General features: G+C 39.3%; 1 protein-coding gene across 1 annotated transcript in view; it reads right to left on the bottom strand.

Annotated features, from left to right (window-relative positions):
• Positions 1 to 2707: 2707 nt before the first annotated feature.
• Positions 2708 to 23747, bottom strand: part of gna12 (G protein subunit alpha 12) — a 52555-nt gene continuing 31515 nt past the window's right edge. The window contains exons 3-4 of the mRNA XM_033041138.1: positions 9564 to 9614; positions 2708 to 4047 (exon numbers count right to left, since the gene is read on the bottom strand). Of these exons, the coding sequence (XP_032897029.1) occupies positions 3478 to 4047; positions 9564 to 9614 (621 nt within the window). The 3' untranslated portion in view covers positions 2708 to 3477. The remainder of the gene's footprint in view (positions 4048 to 9563; positions 9615 to 23747) is intronic.

The raw sequence follows: 23747 nt of genomic DNA, 5'->3' as shown, positions 1-23747 counted from the left end.
GCTATTTGACACAACAAAAAGACCAGGCAAGAAATCTGTGTAAAACAGTAACCAATTATCAACCCAACTGTTTTTACATTAGCACCAAATAGCAAGTGCTTCAAAGCTTAAAATTTATTCTCTTGCCAATTTATGCAAATCCCCATGAAAATTCAAATGAATCAGGACCAACCAGCACAGTGAAATGACCACCAAATGATATCCCCAATCGAAATACGTTCTACGACAGAGCTGGTCTTTCAAAGCTGATTGTGGCGCGTAAGGTAAAAGAAGCAACAGGTTGTGTTGTTGTTAGCTGAAGAGGGAGCGAAAGACAAAGACAAGCAGAACAGACATAAGTCATGCTGATCACAAACGGGACCAATTCCAATAATCTTTTCTCGCAGTGTTATCAGATGGGAAGTGCAGCTTAAAAGAAAAACACAAAATTGTGCAAAACCAAATCGTACAGACATATGCGAACCTGGTTAAGCATCAATTCATTCTGGCCCATTTCAAAATAAACAAGCAAGCAACTTAGTTATTCAAATTCGAAACTTATGCAACACAATTTTGCATTACCCATAAATAGCCCAATCGGGGAAGTTACAGATCAAAAGAGTGGCCACAAATAAAAATGGAGCAATGTAGTTGGAAGCGTGGAATCACAGACACCGTTGTGGGCGATTTATTAGATCAATCTACAAAAGGTTGGCTGAAACATCTAAAGGGGTGACTTTAGTTCTACTTTATCAAAATGGGAAAAAATGGGATATGGGAAAAAAATCAATTATGCATCCAACTATTCACTTTGCAAGTCTTATTTGTACGATGATTCTCAAACATTGAGGGATAAGTAAAAGCCGAATTTCTCAAAGTGAATTTGCAAAGCTGAACAGTTGTGGAAAGATTAAAAAGATCGATTATAAAATTTATCAGGAAAAACTATTTATAACAACCACGTTTTGCAACTTGTTCATGAACCCTAATTCACATACAGAGCTACTGGCAGAAGACATGAAAGATAGCTGAAATGTAGATAACATAACTAAACAGGAAAGCTTTCACCAAATTTGTTACGAATTCTGTCATACTGCTGTCGTGCTTTCCCCATTTCATTTTTCTTCATTTTACAGAGAATCTCAAATATTATTTAAATTAATAAATCTGAGAAGAAGTCTAGGAAGGTTGTGGGAGGTGGGAATAGTTTGAGGGAAAGCATAAATTACTAGCATGAACATTGGAGAAAATCAAATCAAATATAAAAACTTAATATCTTGTTTTGCCATTGTCAATTGGTTAGATTTCTTTGCAAATGGCTCTTTATGTTTCACAGTGAAGGGATGTAATAAAATATAGACGTCTATGTCAGCTGAAATAAAAATGCACCAAGTAAGTAAGTGATTCACATTGTATGGACTGGCAAACTCAAAATTAACTTGTATGAAATGGACTGGTGAAAATTAGTTTGTTAAAAAACCCAAAACATATTTCTTGGTAGGTTAGCCTAGGTAGGCTAGCCTAGCCTAGTGCCTTCCCACACAGAGGGAAACTTTGATTCTGCTGTGTGGGGATGTTTTATGTTAAATTCTATAGTGTGTTGTGTTCTTTATTTTTATTGTATGGCTGTATGGGAATTTCATTTCACTGTGCCATCTGGCACATGTGACAATTAAATGTATCTTGAATCTTGAATCTCTTGTATTCAGCAGGTCATTATTTTAATGCCAGCATATTAACATATTCTTTGTGGATTAACATCTTTACCGTAACTGTATATGTTTTTAAATGCGTCTCAAATCTTTACAAAGTTGTTCCTAATATATTTCAGTCTTGGACAAAATCAGGGTGTTCAGGTTAAAAATTTAACTATTCAAATTCACCATTTCTATTTTCCCTGCGATGTTTCATGCTACATTCAGCAATCATTGCAGCAAAAATTAAAGCTGTAATTAAGTTTTGCTACCATATCATTGCTGACGATATTTCTTACTCCACAGGATTTGTTAGGCAAATTGGTACAGCATTTAAGTGTAGTGTTACATGATGCATTGTCCAAAATAGTCACAATGCTCAGAACAGAGAAGATCCAAATGTTTTAGAATAATATTAAAGTAGGATTATATCCAACAGGTTGAAGATCTAACCAGCTAAATGTAATAGTGCCAAAACAAACAAAACAAAGAAAAGTGCTTAAAACTACAGGTAGGTCAAAAATGTAAGAGAATGTAGGAAACATTTAGTTATTTCATTTGAACCGATCCATTTAACTTTAATAAGAATAAAGCAGGATAACATTGAAATCAACCAGGATCAATATCCCATTTGGAAGTTTATGAGGAAGCATGTGTGCTACTTTCTGTTACATTAAAGGTTAGCAAAGGACCTGGATTGACTGATCTTTAATGGGACTTGAAAGCTTCCTGGGTTAAAACCAGTTGTGTTATACCAAAGATGGCAACAACTGGAGTCTGGGTTAGCTATTTCTGTTTTCAAAAGACACTTCATGTATGCTAGGTGGCAGTATATAAGCTACTTAAAAATAGGCATTACAAGCCCATTTCATTAAAAACCTATTTGAAACAGAGCAGTTTATTTCTATTAGTTCTTCATTTAAAATCTTTGCTCTGACAAAAATATACTTGAAAACACTCAGACTCCAAGCGAAAAGGTGGCACAATTCTGACCCGTTTTCAGGCACAAAACCATTAGATTTGGACATCAGAGGTTTCTGTCTGCTAATGAAAGTTTAATTACAATTCATGTAACTCATGAATGCTCAACACAAGACGTATCTCCAAAGGAACTTTATGAAAATAATAGTTGTCAATAACAAAGACAAATTCACAATGGAACAGAATTCCATGCAGTACCAAACAGCAGTTGTACCTGGCCATGGAAGGGTTAGAAATCCAATTAAATCAACTGTTAAACTGGGACTATTATATTCATCCAAAAAGTAGCATTGCTGTAATTTTAACCCATTTTAATTTCAATCCACAGCTCTCTCTAAAAAAAACAAAAAACAGCCATCCACTGCCAAAAAGGGACTGCACATCCCAGATCAAGTCTACATTAAGCAGCAGTAAAGAACCAAATTCCAGAATGGGATGGAATCTACTGAGTAGCTTGGGTAGACAGATAATATTCCAAAACCTTTGTCCATGCAGATCAATCATGGTACTTGCCAGTTTGGTGCATGAAACTTGATTGTTCATTGCCCACCCTTCCCATTTAACACAAAACATCAGAAAAGAGACCCAAGTGCAACAAATGTCTAGAACTATTGCTCACTATGCTTCTGAGAACTTTTACAGAACTGAAAAAGGACACTTGTAAGCACTTCCATGATGCAGTCAAGCATCAAGCTTTCACTCAAAGTCACTGCAATTTCTATACCCATGGCCAATCCCTCCGGCCAGTCTGAATTCAAAGTGCAAGTGGCACAGGGAATACCAAGGACCAATGCAAAATCCAGCGATCTCTTCACTTCTCTCTTCACTGCAGCATTACATCTTTCAAATTCTCCTGCAGGATAGTGTCCTTCACGGCATGAAACACAAACCGAATGTTTTCGGTGTCGATGGCCGTTGTGAAGTGGTGAAACAGTGGCTTGCTGCGATCTCGTCGTTTGTTATTAAAGCACAGCACCAGGTATTTTTGTACATCCTCCAGTTTGTGAGGTTCCCATCCAAAGTCTGGGAAATATTTCTTAATACTGACCGTTTTCACCTTCCCGACAAGCAAGTCCATTTTGTTAAGAAACAAAATAACGGAGACAGAAGAAAATAATTTGTTGTTTACAATTGTCTCGAAAATGTTCATTGATTCAACCAGACGGTTTGTCCGCCTGTCTTCCATAAGAACCTGGTCATATTCACTGGAGGAGACCATAAACAAAATGGAAGTAATTCCATCAAAGCACTGAAACCATTTCTGCCGTTGAGATCGTTGACCACCTACATCCACCATTTTGAAGGGAATGCCTTTTATGACAAAATCGTGCTCCACAATTCCTTTGGTGGCTTTTCTTGCAAGAAGGACATCGTGCCTGCTGGGAAGGTAACTCTGAAACAAAAAAAAATAATATCATAAAACCGACTATTATAAACGACCACAACTTTGCTTTCACTGTTTTCTCCATCCCAACACTACAATATTGAAAGAAACCACAGACCCAGTCGCGTTCTTGTTTAAAGATGCAACAGTTCCCTCCATAATGTTTGGCACAAAGACCCATCATTTATTTATTGAGGGGAAACTGGGAAAACAGGAAGAGATTAAACCTGGTGCTCTCACAGCAAGGATTATTTGTATAACTGCAGCAGCCTCCAATTTGGTTAAAAAAAAAAATTTAAACAAGCAACACTCTCGTCAAATATTGAAGGAACTCAGCGGATCAGGCTGCGTCTATGGAGGTCATGTTTTAAGTCAGAACTTGGGCACACGGGGGCACAGCGGTAGAGTTGCTAGCTAATAGCGGTTGCAGTGTCGGGAGACCCGGGTTCAATCCCGACCACGGGTGAGGGCTGAACGGAGTTTGTACGTTCTCCCAGTGACATTTCTCCGAGATCTTCAGTTTCCTCCCACACTGCAAAAACATACAGGTTTGCAGGTTAATTGGCTTGGTATAAGTGTAAATTGTCCCTAGTGTGTAGGATAGCATTAATGTGCGACGATCGTTGGTCGGTGCAGACTTGGTGGGCCAAAGTGCCTGTTTCCGTGCTGTATCTCTAAACTAAAACCTTCTTTAGACTCTGAAGAAGGCTTCTGACCCAAAACATTGTCTGTCTAATCCCTCCATAACCTTAATGGTTATCAAAAGTAACACAGCAAGATCTTAATCAGCCGGTCAAGTGGGCTAGGGAATGGGTGATGGAGTTTAATGCGATAAGGGTGAGGTGTTGCATTTTGGGTAGCCAAACTAGGGCTAGACCTTCACAATGAATTGTAGGGCACTGGGGAGTTTTGTAGAGCAGAGGGTTCTAGGAGTGCATGTATATAGTTCCCCAAAATTGGCATCACCGGTAGATAGGGTGGTCAAGAAGGCTTTCAGTACATTGGTCTTCATTAGTCAGTGTATTGCGAATAGAAGTTGGGATGTTATGTTACAGATGTACACGACATTGAGACCACTTTTAAGTTGAGGCATCGTTCCGAAGGTCCACTATAGGTTAACAAGCACCCGAGCTATACGGAAATGTTGGACAGGTTAGGACTTTATTCCATGCAGTCCAAAAGGCCGAGGAATTATCTTATAAAATCACAAGGGGAATAGATAGGGTGGATGCACAAAGTCTTTTACCAAGAGTAGCAGAATCAAGATCCAGAAAATATGGGTTTAATGTGAGGGGCAAGATTTAATAGGAAGTCAAGGGCAACAGTTTCCACTTGGTAGTGCTGGCTATAAGGAATGAGCTGCCAGAGGCAAGGACTATAACAGCATTTAATAGATACATGAACAGGCACGTGGATAGGAAAGATTTAGAGGAATATGGGTCAAAAGCAAATGGCACTAAGATTGGGCATCTTGGTCAGCATGGACAGGATGAGGTGAAAGACCTGTTTTCGTGCTGGACGACTATGTGGGCAAAACCTAAAAGAAAAATGGATGCTGTTCCTCAATGTTAAGAAACAAAAGAAAATAGTCTAATTTGCCCATGTTTGGAATATGGGCCAAACACGGGTAAATGGGACTAGCTTCGGTGGGACATTGAGGATGGCATGGACAAGTTGGGCTAAAGGGGCTGTTCCATGCTATACGAGTACGAGTCTGACTAATGATCTCAGTGGATCGAAAAAGTGGTCAGGCAGCATAGGTCGGTGACATTTCAGGTCCATCATAACCTTCTGACCCCGACAATGTGCCAACTAACATTAAATCTTAACCACTGGTGAACTATTTGTACATTCTCTACAGTATATTCACTACTGTATTTGACCATGGAATTAAAAAATATTGTTCCATTATTACTGCTTTAGCCTTGGATCATCGTTCCTTTGTCTGTGAACACACCCCAGGCGATCATTATGCCTTTGTTATCTCTAAACTCCACTATTGTAAAGCTTTCCTGACTGGCTCCATTCTTCATCTATAAACATCAGGTCATTCCGAACTCTACTGTTTTAATTCACGAGTTCCATTCACTCGTGCTCGTTAACCTACAGTGGACCTTCTGAACGATGCCTCAACTTAAAACCTCATCTTCGTCTCAAAAACTATTCTTTGTAATCTCCAGCCCATAGCTTGACCGTTCTCAGATTTCAGGGACAAGCAGGAGGCATTGGTATAGGTTTATTATTGGCTTGTGTACCGACGTACAATGGAAAGATTTTGTTTGCATGTGATCCAATGAACTCGGATCATACTATATACAAGTAGAATCAAGCTGTACACATTAAGGGTCCAAATCCAAAACGTGGTCTATCCATGTCCTCCAAAGATGCTGCTTGACCTGCTGTGTTACTCCAGCACTTTGGGATCCATGCAAAATTCCAGCATCTGCACTTCCTTGTGTCTCCATTTGGTTTATTATGTTGTTTACAGAGTGCAGTGTTCACATATCTGTTGCGCTGCTGCAAGTAAGAATTTTATTGTTCTGTATTGGGACATATGACAATAAAGCCACATACCCTGACACGTTGAGTCATCTAACAACCTGTTCTACAATGGTCCTGCCTTCAATTTGTTTTAGAAATACAGCACGGAAACAGGCCATTTGGCCCACTGAGTCCGCACCGACTAGCGATCCTCGCATATAAACATTATCTACACACACTAGGGACAATGGAGAATGTACAAACCCCGCACAGACAAGCACACGTGGCCAGGATCGAACTCGGGACCCGGGGCTCTGGCGATGCCATAAGTTCTGGAATTCCTCTCCTGTTTCTTTCCTTCTCTCTCCTCCTTTAAGATGTTTATAAAACTAGGCTCCTTGGACAGCATTCAGTGTCTGGCCCCAACTCCTTGTATTGCAGGCTGTCATTTGGTTGACACGGTTCCTCCAAAATGCCTTGGCAAGATGAAGGGGCTATAAATGAAAACTACTGGTGATTTCTTAATCTTTAAATTCAAACTTTTTCCACTCTCCAATCTGGCTGGGAACATTAACTGTTTCTTTAGAGACAGACATTGCCTGAGCATTTCCAGCACTTTTTTTTATAATCAGCCCACAGCCCATTTTGAAGTTAAAGTTTTCCTATTTTCTATTGTAGAACAATCTTGGCTGCTGAAAATCAGATTTAAGTTAGATTTTTAGTGTGAATTTTAAGTTGGTTTCCGACGTTGATCTGTGCTATTGTGGTTTAGGTTTATTATTGCTCATAGGCACGGAGGTACAGTGAAAGGCTTTGTTTTGCATGCTGTCCAAACAGATCAGATACATCATACATAAATACAATCAAGTCAAACTCAAGTACAATAGATAGACAAAAGGGTTAGGGTTAGGAGGGTTTCGACCCGAAATGTCACCATTCCTTTGGTGTTTTGCTCTAGATTCCAGCACTAGCAGTTTCTTGCATCTCCAAATCATTCCTGGTGGTGACTTGTTGGGAATAAAGGGACTGTCATTGCCGTGTAAATGGTTTTAAACATAATCATACCCACGATGATGCTGATCCTCAATTATTCATAGTCCTCCTGTGTCTATTCATTTGAGACTCTTCAACATTCTCATAATTAATTCTGGACTACACTGTTAAATATTTAATACAATACATTTAGTCTGTCACTGTGCTCTTCATACTGTGACACATTGCAAAATATGTTAAAGAGACTGACCTATAGGGAGAGAAGAAAATCTACTGTGCCCTCCATAATGTTTGGGACAAAGACCCATCAATTAGTTATTTGCCTCTGTGCTCCACAATTTGAGATTTGTAATAGAAAATGTGGTTAGGTGCACATTGTCAAGATTTTAATAAAGGACATTTTTGTTCATTTTGGTTTCACCATGTAGAAATTACAAAGAGTGTTTATACATAGTCCCCCCATTTCAGGGCACCATAATATTTGGGACACAGCCATGTCATGCAAATGAAAGTAGTCATGTTTAGTATTTTGTAGCATATCCTTTGCATGCAATGACTGCTTGAAGTCTGCAATTCATGGACATCACCAGTTGCTGGGTGTCTTCTCTGGTGATGCTCTGCCAGGCCTGATTTGCAGCCATCTTTAGCTTATGCTTGTTTTGGGGGATAGTCCCCTTCAGTTTTCTCTTCAGCATATAAAAGGCATGCTCAATTGGGTTCAGATCGGGTGATTGGTGGCCATTCCAGAATTGACCATTTTTTAGCTTTGAAAAGCTCCTTTGTTGCATTAGCAGTATGTTTGGGATCAATGTCTTGCTGTAGAATGAACTGCCGGCCAATGAGCTTTGAGCCATTTGTTTGAACTTGAGCAGATAGGATGTGACGAAACACTTTGAATTCATTATGCTACTACCATCAGCAGTTGTATCATCAATGAAGATCGTACCTTCAGCAGCCATACATGCCCAAGTCATAACACCCCCACCACCGTGTTTCACATGTGAGGTGGTATGCTTTGAATCTTGGGCAGTTCCTTCTCTCCTCCATTGCTCCTGCCATCACTCTGATATAAGTGAATCTATGTCACAACTGTTCACAAGACCTTTTTCCAGAAACTGTGGTTGCTCTTTTAAGCACTTCTTGGCAAACTAACCTGGCCATCCTATTTTTACGGTTATACAGTGGTTTGCATCTCGCAGTGTAGCCTCTATTTATGTTAATGAAGTCTTCTGCGGACAGTGGTCATTGACAAATCCACACCTGACTCCTGAAGAGTGATTCTGATCTGTCAGACAGGTGTTTAGGGATTTTTCTTTATTATAGAGTGAATTCTTCTGTCATCAGCTGTGGAGGTCTTCCTTGGCCTGCCAGTCCCTTTGCAATTAGTAAGCTCATTAGTGCTCTTTCTTCTTAATGATGTTCCAAACAATTGATTTTGGTAAGCCTAATGATGTCTCTAACAATTTTATTCTTGTTTCTCAGTCTCATAATGGCTTCTTTGACTTTTGTTGGCACAACTTTGGTCCTCACGTTGATAAACCGCAATGAAAGGGGGGTGGGGGGGGGAGACTGTGTATAGACATCCTTTGTAATTTCTACATGGCGAAACCAAAATGTGTAAAAATGGCCTTTAATAAATTGTGACAATGTGCACTTTAACCATGTGATTTTTTTTCTATTACAAATCGTGGAGTACAGAGACAAATAAATAAATGATGGGTCTTTGTCCCAAACATTATGGAGGGCACTGTATATCCCTCTAAATCTTTTCCAACCCTGTGGTAGGCGGCTGCTGATAAATATTGCATTACATGCAAATAAACAGTGGGAGAGATGAATTTGGCCCAAATACAAAATCTCATGCAGCCAACGATTAACATTTGGCAGACGACAGTTAATGATTTTTTCTCCTATTGGTTTTGTATTGTGAAATACACTAAATATACTGAACAAAGAACATTTAAAATGCAAATTAATCAAGCTTTCCAAATTTGCAATTGGTGGGAATTCCACAAAAAGTTGTGTTATAGGAAAACAGGATTAATACTCACCAGTTGTCCAATTTGGTCAAGGTTATCCAAGAAATACTTCACTGATTCACCCTGTTGGCAGGATAAACGTTAAAAAAAAAAATCAGTTTCAACTTCTAAAAGTAACGGCAACTGATCAATAATTAGATTTAAAAGTGCCATTGGGAACATTTCTCAAAGCAGGCCAGACGTACGCTCCTCTTAATAGTTCTTAAGTCTTTCGCATTAATGAGTAAAATGATCGCAATACCACCGGGTTCAGAAGTTAATGTTTAAAGTAAAATACCATTTTCAAACTTAATTCAGACAAAGACTAAAAATCTCAACTCTAGTATTTTTCCAACTCAGCTTTGGCCTTATTTTGCGTGCAGTAAAAAAAGAATATCCAAAATAAAAATTGATAAAATACTTCAATTACACGTTAATCTGACCACATAAGCATTTAAAATTGTGCAGTTTTAGTAAGCATTCTGGCTCATTCTCCACATTTTTAACTGAGCAGATGTATCAGAATCCATTTCTATGAGCAATCAGATCTTTTTTCTCTATTATCCTGAAAAACCGCGGGCATCCTCTCCATGTAATTCTGGAGAGTTAAAAGAGCACTCGGAACAACAACCGGCTCCTCTCCCTGCCCTGTAGAACGGAGCGGTTCAGGAGGTCCTTCACCCCTGCAGCCATTAGATTTTATAATTCGGACCGCTAGGCTGTAGGGGGATGCATTCTGCAATTTTTTATTTTTAACTGTTAATTATTGGTCTTTTTAAGTATTTATTGCTCTCAGGTAGTGTCCACATTGTATTCTATGTATTTTCTGTCTGCGTTCGTTTTGAATCTGTGGGTTTATTGGTTGGGGGCTTCTGGGCATCTGAATTTCCCTGAGGGGATCAATAAAGTGTTTATTATTATTATTATTATTATTATTATTATTATTACAGTCTCTTTCAGATCAAAATACGAAATTTTAAAAAGTATTTACTCACAGAATTAATAAAAATGGAAATACATCCCTTTATGTCCCAAGGTTTCACACTAAATTTAGATCTATATTCTTCAAGAATACTTATATGCATTACATTCTAAAATGTTAGTGCATAGGGAGCAACCACCTAGCCCATCAGGTCTATGCCAACCAAAAACGGAGTTTGGAAGAATTCCATTTCCCTGCTTTTGGTTGAAAAGTTAGGAAGCTACGACATGCAAGTACTTTCTAAATGTAACAAGATTTCTGCTTCCACCACCTTTTCAGCATGAAACTCCAAACCGTCCAGACCCACATCTTCAATTCCCCTTTAACTGTTGCACCATTCACCCAGTTATTACCAATCCTGTTAAAGGATACAGATGTCTCCTTTTCTACAGGTCTCAATTTGATACAATCTCAAACAAATCTCCTCTCAATGTCATTTACTCTGAGAAAAAACGTTTCTCATCATCTCACAAGGCTCTGGCCTGACAATATCCTCAAATTTCTTCTGCACTCGAGTGCTATTACATCTTTCCCCGCGATGTGATGATCGGAATTATGCATGGCATTCTACTTGTAACCTAATGCATGGCAGGCTTCCCTGCTCTTGTAATATGTGCCTTAACCAAAGAAAGTCAATATTCTCCTTAAGCAACTTTATACCCATGCTGCTAGTTTCAAGAATCTTGGACATGTGTTCTCCAAACTTCATGGTTGAATAATTTGTTTATGCTCTTCAAACTATCTTGAGAAATAATTAAACCGACAGTGTATGGCAATTTAAAAATTCTCCGCCCATCTTTCCGAGAGAATTTCAAAGGATTCCTCCTGAGGCCTAGGGGCACAACAAATTATTTTTTTTTAAAGTCAATATTTTCCTCAATAACGTTATTATCTTCCACTTGTCGTTAGCATCTACATTAATCATGTTAATTATTGTCGGTTGACAGATTCAGCTTCAGATTTAATTAATTTTGTGCAATATCAATTTAAAAACGCTACAATCGCTCCATTTCTTCACATCATTTGCAATCTTACCATTTTACATTTGGCTTATCATTTTGTAAAGACCATTACAATAATTCTTAAATGGGATAACATCTCCATTTTTGCTTCGTCCAATGCAATCCATTTTACTGTGTGGTGAATGGCTTTTCTACTTTCAATAATGGCAACAAGAATTGCAATTACTTTAAGTACTTTACTATATCAACTGCTTCAGGATAAGTAGCTTTGCAGAACAAAACTCCTGTTTTATTTTACTCCAGTAACAAAACATGATGAAGTTGACATCTTGGTTATTCTTTTCATTATTTTCCTCAAAAACAACAGCATCTAGAACAATAGCTTAATGAATCACAGACCAAGATCAGGATAAAATGATTATTGTTTATCCTAGGTGCAAGTGGAAAATTCACATTCAGGCAAATATTGGAGATTTCAACTGGTGTCTTACTTAGTACTTATGAACATATTTCCAGAAATATAGCACTAATTGAGTCAGCAATAAAAAGTAATTATAATATTGTGCAAAGAGCAATGGGTTACAAAACAGCATCGCTATGCCGGGAATCTGGCACTAACCACAATCTACCCCCCACTGCTGAACTGGGAAGCTAGGTGCTGATAATCTGGCACGAATCCCACCCTCCAGTGTTCTTGCAGCATTAAACCCCCAGCTGCTCAGTATTGTGCTGTTGCTTGTTAGGCGAGTTGGAACAAACAGTCTGGAAGCTCAGATCTGAGATGATAATTATCATAAGGATTCCTCAGGTCGAGGAGAGCTGTGTTGCCAAACAAAAAGAGAGGGACAGCAGTTTCCATCACATATAACAGGAGGGATTGAGGCCATCTGCCAATACATGGAATCATTGCTGCTAATAGCAATAATGGCCCAAATTCACACTGCTGCTCAGATTGCAATCCTGAACCCCACATATGGGTGCTGAGTGACCACATCACTAACCCCCAGCCCACCTCTCCACACCAAGTAAGAGACAATTATTTTACTGAAAGCAGCAGAGGGCAGTTCCTACCAAGCCCCCAACACAACAGCATATAGCAATATGGACAAGTGCTACAGTCCAACAAAGCAGCACACAGCTCATGCATATTCATATTTTGGTTAATAATATAATAACAGGGACTTGTACCCACAAGTGCTTCGATTGGAAGATCAGGAGCACTTTAATGAATTAGCACTCTACAAAATTGCTTTAAAATGGGATATTAGTGTACTCTTCACATTATAACCACCAATAAAAGTATCAAGGGCTCTATTGTAATTCTGCAACTCAAAGTACAAATTCCAATGGTCATTAATCATGTGTACTCTGGAACTGAATCACCAAACCAGTTTGAAGGTACGTTAATTTATAATAATCCATAAAACGCCATTTAGTCCCAGGAATTAATGTTAACTCCACTGGAAAGCAAGTTTAAACTAAAGTGACAGATATACTACACTGATCGTGCTGGTAGAACTCTTTGATCACACTTTTAAATAGTTGTGAGAGATCACACAGGAAGTTAGTGGATTTAATCACACATGGAGAACAGTGCCTGACTGCCATTTTGGCCTGACACCGAGCCTGAAACTTTGTGCATTGATCATCTACTCATCCTGTGACAAGAGGCTCGGTGAGAAAGACAAGATTATGTTTCTTACAAAGCAACTATTTTTTTCTGCTTCCTTGCAAGCCACAATGAGTAGGAATACGTATGGACTGGTTGCCTCATAACACTTCCCACTTGGTTTTAGAGAGCGAGGTAGATGAAGTGCAACAGGGAATAAATCCTCAGCTTTCTGATATGCCACTGGCCAAAATCCCCCAACTGAATCAAAGCAACCATTTTAATTTCGACAATTTAATTAAGTGCCTTTCTCAGAATGGGTTAAATTCTCAATGTCTCACAACTCTACCAGATTGCTCGTCGGGATGGTTACAATTAGAAATGAAAACAATTTCCAGCTACCTCAGAGTGGTTGATGGTAAATATTTTGTCTGTTGTTCCTCTTCCTACTATTGTTCTTACTGTGTCCTCAACAGTGGAGGAAATCGCACCTGAAAATTCCCCGATCAAACTCACTAATCAAACAAATACGACAGAGACATAAGGAACTACAGATGCTGGAATCACACAGATCTCAACTCAGTTGAAAAGCTCTGTTCACCACTGAATTCACATCAACCATTGCACATATCAAATCTAAATTAAATTGGTAAAATTTGCACAGAGTCCAACTGGTTCCTTCTTTTATTACTGCAAGAGTACATCAACCATGCACAAGGCCACCGCGATCTCCTTCACCAACCCTTCATTACCGACCAATAACTGCAGACTCACAAACTACCTTACCCCCAATGAATGACAAACAGCCGAGGATTCTATTAAACCAGCTCTCAACTACCCAGTCATCCTACTTTATTTAATCAGCCACTCACAATAGTTGTACGTTATCTTACTTTCTCATCTACTCTCTGCACATTAGGTGCGTTTCTCTTTCCACAGAGGCCAATTAACCTACAAACTCGCACACCATTGGGAAGTGGGAATAAATCAGAGCACCCAGAGGAAACCCACTCAGTCACAGGGAGAACATGCAAACTCCACACAGACAGCATTCAAGGTCAGGATCGAACCTGAATCGGTGACGCTGTGAGGCAGCAGCTCTACAAGCTATACTACTGTGTCATGGTAAAGATTGTTAATGAGCTGGAACATTTGTGTCAGCCTAGTATTAATATTGTACTAAAAAAATCTAAAAAAGGCCTCATTGGTGTTATGAAATAAAATTGGATAGAGCTTAAAAAATGGATATTCAGGATAGAATAAACCTTTATTTGGAAAGTTAGACCATCTCAGGAACTACTGAGAATCAAAGCCTATTCAAGGGTCAGTATTACGTACCAGGTTTATACAAAGTGTTTAGAATCCCCTGCTTCTCACACTGTGCCATACAGTATTTTGCTCATGATAATCAGTCTTCTTACAAACCTTCCTGCAGTTCTCATTCCTTTTATCAAAGGGAGTTGGCATCAGTAGTGCTTACGTTGTAGTTTCTAAAGATGGAAACAACCCAAAAAAAGGCAATGCCCTTGGAAAACAAGAACACAACTAGCCACATCAAAATGGCTGTAATACATGATCCCATCAGGGTTAGTTTCTAAATATGCCAAGATTCCACCATTCTGCAGATGGTTAACACAAACCAAGACTTACATTCCAGTTAGTTGAAGGAACGCATTTTTTTCGTACAATTTTAAGTCTGTAAACCTAAAACTTCATAATCATCCAAAGCAAAATCTGTGATTTAACCTCATCCACAGATGCAGGGAAACTTGCCTCAGGGTACCAGAATATTTGCCTGATATATTATAGCCTACCCTAGCCCCTTGTTTTTTCCACCTTTGGGATCATGGGATGGGTGGGAGAAGAGGATTGGTGTGGAAGAATGTAAATGAATAAAACTAAATACTACAATGACATTAAATTATTTATATTTTGTGCTAACCTTTCACTGCAAAAAAATGAGCACCGAACTGAACTTCTTTGTTCGATGCCTTAAAAAAAACCATTGAATCTTCAAAGTTTGGCATTTGAAAAAAGAACATGCAGTGGTTTCTGGTAGTAACAGTTCAGAGTTGTTAAATTGGAGACTATCAAGTCTCTCACCAAACAAAATATTGTGTCATTTATGGTTAACGGAGAGCAGCTTTCCACAAAGTTGTTTGCAAATATACAAAACAGATAATGAGCTACTAAACGATGTGGTCACTAACTTTCAATGGCCTGAATCATTCCATGGAACACCAGCAGTTCTGTACAGAACTGTCAACATTTTGATTTGCTATGGTTTATTTACTGTCACATGTTCAGAGAAACAGTGAAATGCTTGTTCTGTGTGCGATTCAGTCAAATCATTCTATACACAAGTGCAGTAGATCCTCCTCTGGGACAGCTTACACAGAGACACCACATAACTGTTGCTTCCAAGTCGCCAAAAAGTTCATTCTTGGCCGGTTTCCTGACGTCATTGGATTGATGACGCAGGGGTTGTCCTGGCCCGACGCAATGTCATTGGCTCCTTCCACGTACTCCATGCAGCTGCCACAGGCTATGCTCGAACCTCTTGCTCACCTGGCTGCTATATGTAGGACATTCCCGGGCCACCTCTGCCAATACCGTGACCTGCATAAGGTCATACACAAGTTATAGGAGTACAATTAGGCCATTCGGCCTATCAAGTCTACTCCACTATTCAATCATGGCTGATCTATCTCTCCCTCCTAACCACATTCTTCTGCCTTCTCCCCATAACGGCTGACACCCGTACTAATCAAGAATCTATCTATCTCTGCCTTAAAAATAACTGCCGACTTGGCCTCCACAGCCTTCTGTGGAAAGAATTCCACAGATTCACCACTCTCTGACTAAATGAAATTTTCCATCTCCTTCCTAAAAGAACGTCCTTTAATTCTGAGGCTATGACCTCTAGTCCTAGACTCTCCACTTGTGGAAACATCCCCAACACATCCACTCTAGCCAAGTCTTTCACTATTTCGGATATCATACCCAAAACTGCTTTTGTAGACAAGCCCTCTTGAAATAAATGCTAGATTTGAATTTGCTTTCTATACTACCAATTCGACTTCCAGATTCACTTTTTGGAAATCCTGCACCAGCACTCCCAAGTCCCTATGCACCTCCGATTTCTGGATTTGCTCCGCTTTTAGAAAATAGTCGACACCTTTATTCCTACTGCAACCACACCATGTGCCTCCTCCAGCTACCGCCCCTCTGGTTTGATGGACCAAGGCCTCCATGTTCTGTTTCTACAGCTAATCACAGTAGCCCAATCTACTGTTTCAGCTCATTAACAATCTGAAGCTAGTTCCTTTTCTCAGATTGTTGTCTTCTATCTTCAAATTTTTAAAAAAATGTTGACATACATTTCACATAAAACAATCTTTACCATGCAGGAGGTTCAAGACTCCTATATGATGGCCAGAATCTCGAATCACTGCACAACTAATCACTGGGGATTTCTCAATTGTACTTTGACAATGAACTCCTCAGAGTTCAGCTGGAAAAAGAACCTTGTAGATTTCCCATGACTTGTACTTTCCTCCCCCTCTCTCATTTTATAGAGATAGATAAGTATTTCAAAATATGTTAGCATTTTCTAATGTTTTTGAATTCTTTTTAAATAATCTCATGCTTTTGGAATGTCAGGGACATCGAAAACATCCAGGCAAATCGGGGTGGTATAAATGGCAGTCAAAGACATTCCATTGGCTGGTTTCACAAAGTACAAATTGAACAAGATCTCATGAAATGAGTGGAGCCAACTCCACAGAGGAAGTTGGTAACCAGTAGTCCATTCCACTTAAAACTGGGTTTAAGGTAGTGGCAGAAGCAAGGCAACTTTCACAATGCAATTTGAACATAACTTTAAACCTGAAGATCCAAGAACAGGTTTCAAAGGTCTATTATTGTCACGTGTACCAATTAAGGTAGTGATATTTGAATGACCAATTCAAAGGGCAAAAAAGATTAGAGTAGAGAAATAACCGTGAGTATATAAAATTATAAGAAGAAATGATTGGATAGAAGGTCAGAACAGTCATAGTATTTGACATTAATTCCCAGAGTGGAAATGTCAAATACTGGAGGGCATAACTTTCAGATGAGAGGAATAAAGTTTAAAGGAGATTTAAAACAAAACAGTGGTAGATTCCTGGAACACGTGGCTAGGGGTGGTAGTGAAGATCGGCCAATACGATAGTGGTATTTAAGAGGCTTTTAGATATACACCAACCGACGCAGCCCTGTCGGCTTCGGAATGCCACGGACTCCGGTAGGGAATCGGCCATTCCAGTCGTCCCAGCCGCTGTGAGGACTCTCCCGACGCCGGAGCAACACCACCCGGCGAGAACGGCCAGGAACATCGGGCCTCTGTAGAGGCAACTGTGGAGGCCTCAATAGGCCTGACTATGGGAGAACTGGGGATGGGGACTGGACATTGTGCCTTCCCCCACAGTGGGTGTGTGTAATCATTTGTGTGTAAATGATTATTTTATTCTGTGTCCAAGATGGCTGCCGGAAGGGAGAGTGTACGCTGGCGTGCTTTAGCTGCCGCTGCTCTCTCTTCATATTGTGTTTTTGATTTTTGTCTTTGGATTGAATTCTGTCTTTAATTTGTGTACTGGTGATGTCTTTACTATTTATTTCATTCCGCTTACATGTTTTTACTCTATTTGCTAAATTTTGTAAGGTGTCCTTGAGACTCTTGAAAGGCGCCCATAAATAAAATTTATTATTATTATACACATGAATATTCCCCATGACCTTACCATTCACAGTGTATGCCCATTAATTTCATTACCAATGCATTCAAACCCATTTTTAAGACAAATGTTGCAGGAAGAAACTGCAGATGCTAGTTTATACCGAAGATAGACAAAAATACCGGAGTAACTCATTGGGACTGGCAGCATCTCTGGATAGAAGGAATGGGTGACGTTCCTGGGAAACGTCACCCATTCCATTTATCCAGAGATGCTGCCTGTCCCAATGAGTTACTCCACTATTTTTGTCGATCTTGTATTTTTAAGACTACTAATAACTTGAGTTTCTCAATGGCAACATTTTATCCTTTGCCTAATAAGCAGTTTTTAACCAAACATTTTTTATAACTACATCACCACGGCACTATATTTATTGCTGGCAAATTGAGTGATTAACAAAAAGCAAAGGGACATCACACCACTTGATAAATGAATGGGACAAGCAACTTTTAGTTAACTTCTAGAAAAAGAACTTTTGACATCAATACACAACACAACAGAATTTTGTATCTGAACCAAAAGGACCTCGATAATGTGATATGGTATGAATATAGAGCATTTTTATTCAGGTTAACAACAGACAAGACAAAATATGTAGGAAGGAAATGCAGATGCTCGAGTAAATCCAAAGACGGACTCAGATTAACTCAGCGGGTCAGGCAGCTTCTCTGGAGAAAATAAATAGATGACGTTTCAGGTCAAGACTCTTCATTAGACTGGGAGTCAGGGGAACATGTTCCCAAAAGGATGAATGGCAAGGATGACAATCTCAAGAAACCCTGGATGTAAAGGGATATAGAAGGTTTGATTGAACATCAAAGTGGTAAATTGGTTAGTTTAGTGTACTGAAAACAAGGGAGGCCCTTCAGGAGTATTCAGAGTCTAACATGGTCCTAAAACATTACAAGGACCAAAGAATATCACAAGCAGCCAAGATTTAAGAAAAATTTACAGCATTTTATGGATATAATAAAGAGCAAGAATGTAGATAATCCACTAGTGCATAGAGCCAGGGGACTTAAATGAACACTTTTCATCCATGGTAGACAAAAATGCTGGAGAAACACGAGTATTTTTGTCTACCTTCGATTTTTCCAGCATCTGCAGTTTTTCTTAAACTTTTCATCCATATTCGCTTTGGAGAAAGACTTTGTAGTTGGAGAGTTCAGTAATGTTAGAATGAAAAGGAGCTATTAGTGATAGCTGGCATGTAAATGGATATATCCAAATATTATGAGAAACGCATGTTAAGCAGAGAGTAGGTCACTTTTCCCACATGGCAAAGGTTTAAGGCAATTAGTTATAGATTTAGAGAGGATTGGAGATAGAATTTTTTCACCCTGAATAGAGTTGCAATTTCATATCGCCCAGCACTTGCATTGCCAAAACATAAAAGGCTATGGACCAAGTGCAGGTAAATGGGATTAGAATAGTTAGATAGTTGTTGGGTGGTATGGTAGGCCAAAGGGCTAGTTACTGCATTTTCACGTTGGGAAAGTAACCAAAGAGCTTCGACCCATCTTTTTAAGCAGTCAAGGAAATAAAAATACTGCTTGGTGAGCCTGTTAAGAGTCTTGCAGTAAGGGGATACAATGCAACAAGAGAGAGCACAGCACGTAACACCCAAGAAAGTAGTTTTCAGGCAAAAGGGACAAATTTATTACATTTACGAAATATAATTAACTCCAGAGAATACATTTAAAAAACCCCCCAAATATCTATTTAACATATTTTCCAAAACAGTTAGCAAAACTCAAAATGCTGAATAAGTTAGATACAACCAGAACACAACACTTTAGAAAATTATAGGGTTGCAGTACGAGAGTTTGAGATCAAGGGCATTCACATGGTCATTAAAGTTTATGTATTAGCTCAAACAATTCTACTTTATGTACTTTGAGAGCCAGCGTTGCAATGGGTTAATGCCACCAGTTCCTCATGCATGCAGTCTCAAGCAGTTGACAACAAACCCAAATGCAATTTAACATTTTTGGAATGACTTTTAGAATGACAAGAAAAATTCCAATAATTGGTACTGTCAGGATTTTGATCATGAAGATAGACACAAAAAGTTGGAGTAACTCAGCGGGACAGGAGGCATCTCTGGAGATAAGGAATGGATGACGTTTCGGGTCAAGACCCTTCGTCAGACTTTGATTATCACGGACGGGCAGATTTTCTAGGCTATTGGATATTACTCCTCGTAAAATATGGCATTTCCAAATTCACTTTAAGATGTTAAACGGTGATATAATAAATTTTCCATGAATTCAACAATTTAAAAGGAACGGGGAAATGGGGCCCCAGTGACCAAGTTGTTGAACCATAAAATAGAGGATTATCAGAGTTGGATGATCAAGATTCAATTTAATTGCCACATGTACCAATTAAGGTACAGTGAAATTTAAAAAAATGATGCTGCTGCTGCAATCATGACTTTCCTACTACATTCAAGACATGTTAACAAGTATCCAAACATTTTTGTTTAGCCTATGAAAATATTCTTTATTCTACACTATTGATTTTGATTAAAAAAAAAAAAAAAATCAGAGAACTTCGAGAGGTGACCTTAAAAATGGAAGATTAAAAAAAAGCTATCTGAAGATATATTTATACCATGGAATATGTCAACCCAGAATAGATTTGTTGCAATGTATTAAATAAATTATTGAATTATTGTAAAACGGCTATAGGTATAGAATAAACATGCTACTGTTTTTTTTTTTAAACTGACTCCCTTCTGTTTTGGGATTCCAATCGATGGAAAGTAAAATGGCATCCTCAACGAAAATATTGCACATCAAAAGATAAACACTATATTATAAATCAGAGTAATTGACAAAATCCAAGGCTTTCTAACCCCAAAATTGGTTATGCTGATGTTAGAAGCAAAACACAGGCAAGTAAATTCATTGTTTTAGCTTAAGCATCAGTTTGCCATTTCACATGATCTTAAAATTAATAAGCTGAACTGGGAGAGGATGGATTACTGAAAAACTGGGCTGATCTGTACACGACCCATGGATGTATTTAAGAAGGAACTGCAGATGCTGGAAAATCGAAGATAGACAAAAGTGCTGGAGAAACTCAGCGGGTGCAGCAGCATCTATGGAGCGAAGGAAATAGGCAACGTTTCGGGCCGAAACCCTGCACCCGCTGAGTTTCTCCAGCACTTTTGTCTACCAACATGGATGTAGTTATATGCCCTCTTTGCAGTCCTTATAGCTACACTAAAAATTCTGCAGGATTCATTCCACTCCACAGCATTTCCATGAGGCAGAACAGGCGATTAATTAAAACATGGCCTCAAGCAAGCAGTGGAACCAAAAAACTAGGAAATATAGAGATACTTCAAAAAATCTTTCACATTTATTTAAATAAAATGCAAAATGTTGTTAAAATCCATTAAACAGTGAATTAAGAAACCGATGTATGATGAAGACACTCAATTGTATATCAGCCCTAGATGGCATGAAGTAGAAGCACCAGATACTCAGTATATCTAACTCCTCAGGTCAATAGTACGGATCTAGTGGACTTGTAGTTCAGCATGGTAGAGGGGAAGGACAAATGTATGAAAGTTGAAAACATGCTGAGCTTCGGAGTTTGAGGGTGGGGGTGGGGGAATGGATGGAGGCATGAGAACCAACCATATCTCTTGAATAACTGTTTGAACGCCATGGTTACAGGAAAAAAGTTCAAAATACAATAACTAAATGAACATTGGGCATCAGCAAAAACCCATCTGGTTTATTAGATTCCTTCAAGTAAGGAAATCTGCCACTGTAACCACTGAATTGTATACAACTCCAAATGCAACTCCTGAAATGGCCAACTCAGTACAAGCAGAAACAGATCCTGTTAAAAGATAGGTTTTTACACGATGGTGCCCTTTTTCTCAGGGGTTGAAGTATACTCATGATAGCTCATTCACAAAGGCCTGACTAACATTTGTATTACGTCTCAGTGAATTAGCAAAGATATTTTCCCTCTGCCCTATCAGATCCCCTTAACATCTCAACTCATCCCACTACAGATTATTGTCCATATCAGATTTCAATATTTGGCTTTGGGCTTACACAGTAACAAATGTTTATAGTTGTGGTTGCCTTATTTACTCCAACCTTTCAATTAATGTCGATGCAAGTGACTCCAGTTCCAAAAACTTATAAACAGAATCCAAAATGCAAAGACAAGACCATGGAAAACATAAATAAATAGCAATATAAAAATCAAAATTCAGTGTTCCTCTCCTCGACTATCCGACATTTCTCTCCAATTAAAATGGCTAGATTCCTAAATAAAAGTTGGCAAGCTCTGAAATAAAACTGTTCATCAAACTCACGAGGGAAGCAAGAGGAAGTACAGTGATGGTAATGTCTCACTGACCAATTCACTGATTCCAAGCTGCCTGTAAAAGGACAGCTATCTCCAAACAAATTAACGTGCCAAAAGCTGACTCAGAATGAGGTTCATTTTAATGATCAGAAACTTTATAATAGTTCTGGGATAGAACATAATTTGATGAGTTGGAGAGTTGCTCTCTGTTTGACGCTACACAAACTTTATTAAAAAGGGAAAATCCAAGTTCAGAAATGTATTTAAACAATCAAAAATGTAAAAATACATTAAGCTGCAAGTTAAAAACAAACTAATAAATATATGGCTTCCTCCATTACTGTAGTCTTCACAACTGATCTCTTAGTTTCAAATCTGTGTACAGAATCAGAATATAATACACTCACATTGAATACAATACAATACAATATTTATTACATGTCATTTGAACCTCAGTGAGGCTCAAACAAAACTCCATTTCCACAGCCATACAAACAAAGGCAATTTCCTACAAGACATACACACAATTCAATTTACAGAAACATCCATCATAGTGAATCTCCTCCTCACTGTGATGGAAGGCAAAGTATTTTCTCTCCCCTGCACCATTTCTCTCCGTCAAAGCCCCAGGCGGGCGATGGCAAGTCCCATGGCCATTTTAGGCCGCACCGGGCGATGTACGGCCCCGCTCCACGTCTAAATGTAACGAAGTTGGAGCCCCCGGCGGACGCTGGTATGTCCCGCGGCCATTAAAGCTGCGCCGGGCGATGTACGGCCCCGCTACGGGTCGTTCCAACCCAGCGACACGGGCTGGAGAAGTTGCGTTGCGGGAGCTCCGAAAAGAGGTCTCCCACCAGGACCTGCCAGCTCCCGATATCCCGACAGTCCACCGGTCTGCAGCTGGGGCTTCCGAGCTCCGGGGTCGGGCCGTAGCAGCGAGCCACCACCGCTCCCCACGCTCTGAGGCCGGCCAGCCCCACCATGGTGAGTCTGCAGCACCGCAGGCTCCGCGACTGGAGCCCCTAGGTCGTTCCGGCTGGAGGCCGCTCCACGGTGCTAGGCCTCAACGACAACGGAGACCCGACAGGGAAAAAGGTCGGGTCTCCCGTGCAGGGAAGAGATTTTCCCCCTTCCCCCCCCCGCCCCCCACATATACACAGGTAAAAACAGTATTAAAAAAACACGAACAACTACATTTAACTAGACAGAAAAAAAAAGAAAAAAAACAAGACAAGACAGGCTGTAGGGCCCGCTGCAACAGGTGAGTCACGCCGCCAACTGTTAAGAATATTTAACAATTAAGAAGTTAAGAATATTTATAAATAATTGCATAAATTTAACAAAAATGGTGCACGCTTTAAAAATTGTTTCTCACACACTTGCTGGGAGTTGGTAATAATCCTTCAACGCCTTACACATCTGTAGAATGTGCTAATTACCAAGTTATCACGTCAAGAAAAAATCTGGTTACTTTATCTGAAGTCCCTTGGCCCAAAGCACTCTACTTTAAAAAAGAAAAGAAAAAGGAAAACACTGCAGCCAAAGGTT

The sequence above is a fragment of the Amblyraja radiata genome, chromosome 22, assembly GCF_010909765.2.
Source record: "Amblyraja radiata isolate CabotCenter1 chromosome 22, sAmbRad1.1.pri, whole genome shotgun sequence".
NCBI lineage: Eukaryota > Metazoa > Chordata > Chondrichthyes > Rajiformes > Rajidae > Amblyraja > Amblyraja radiata.
Note: the sequence above shows the minus strand (reverse complement) of the source record. Positions and strands in the feature narration are given on the sequence as shown.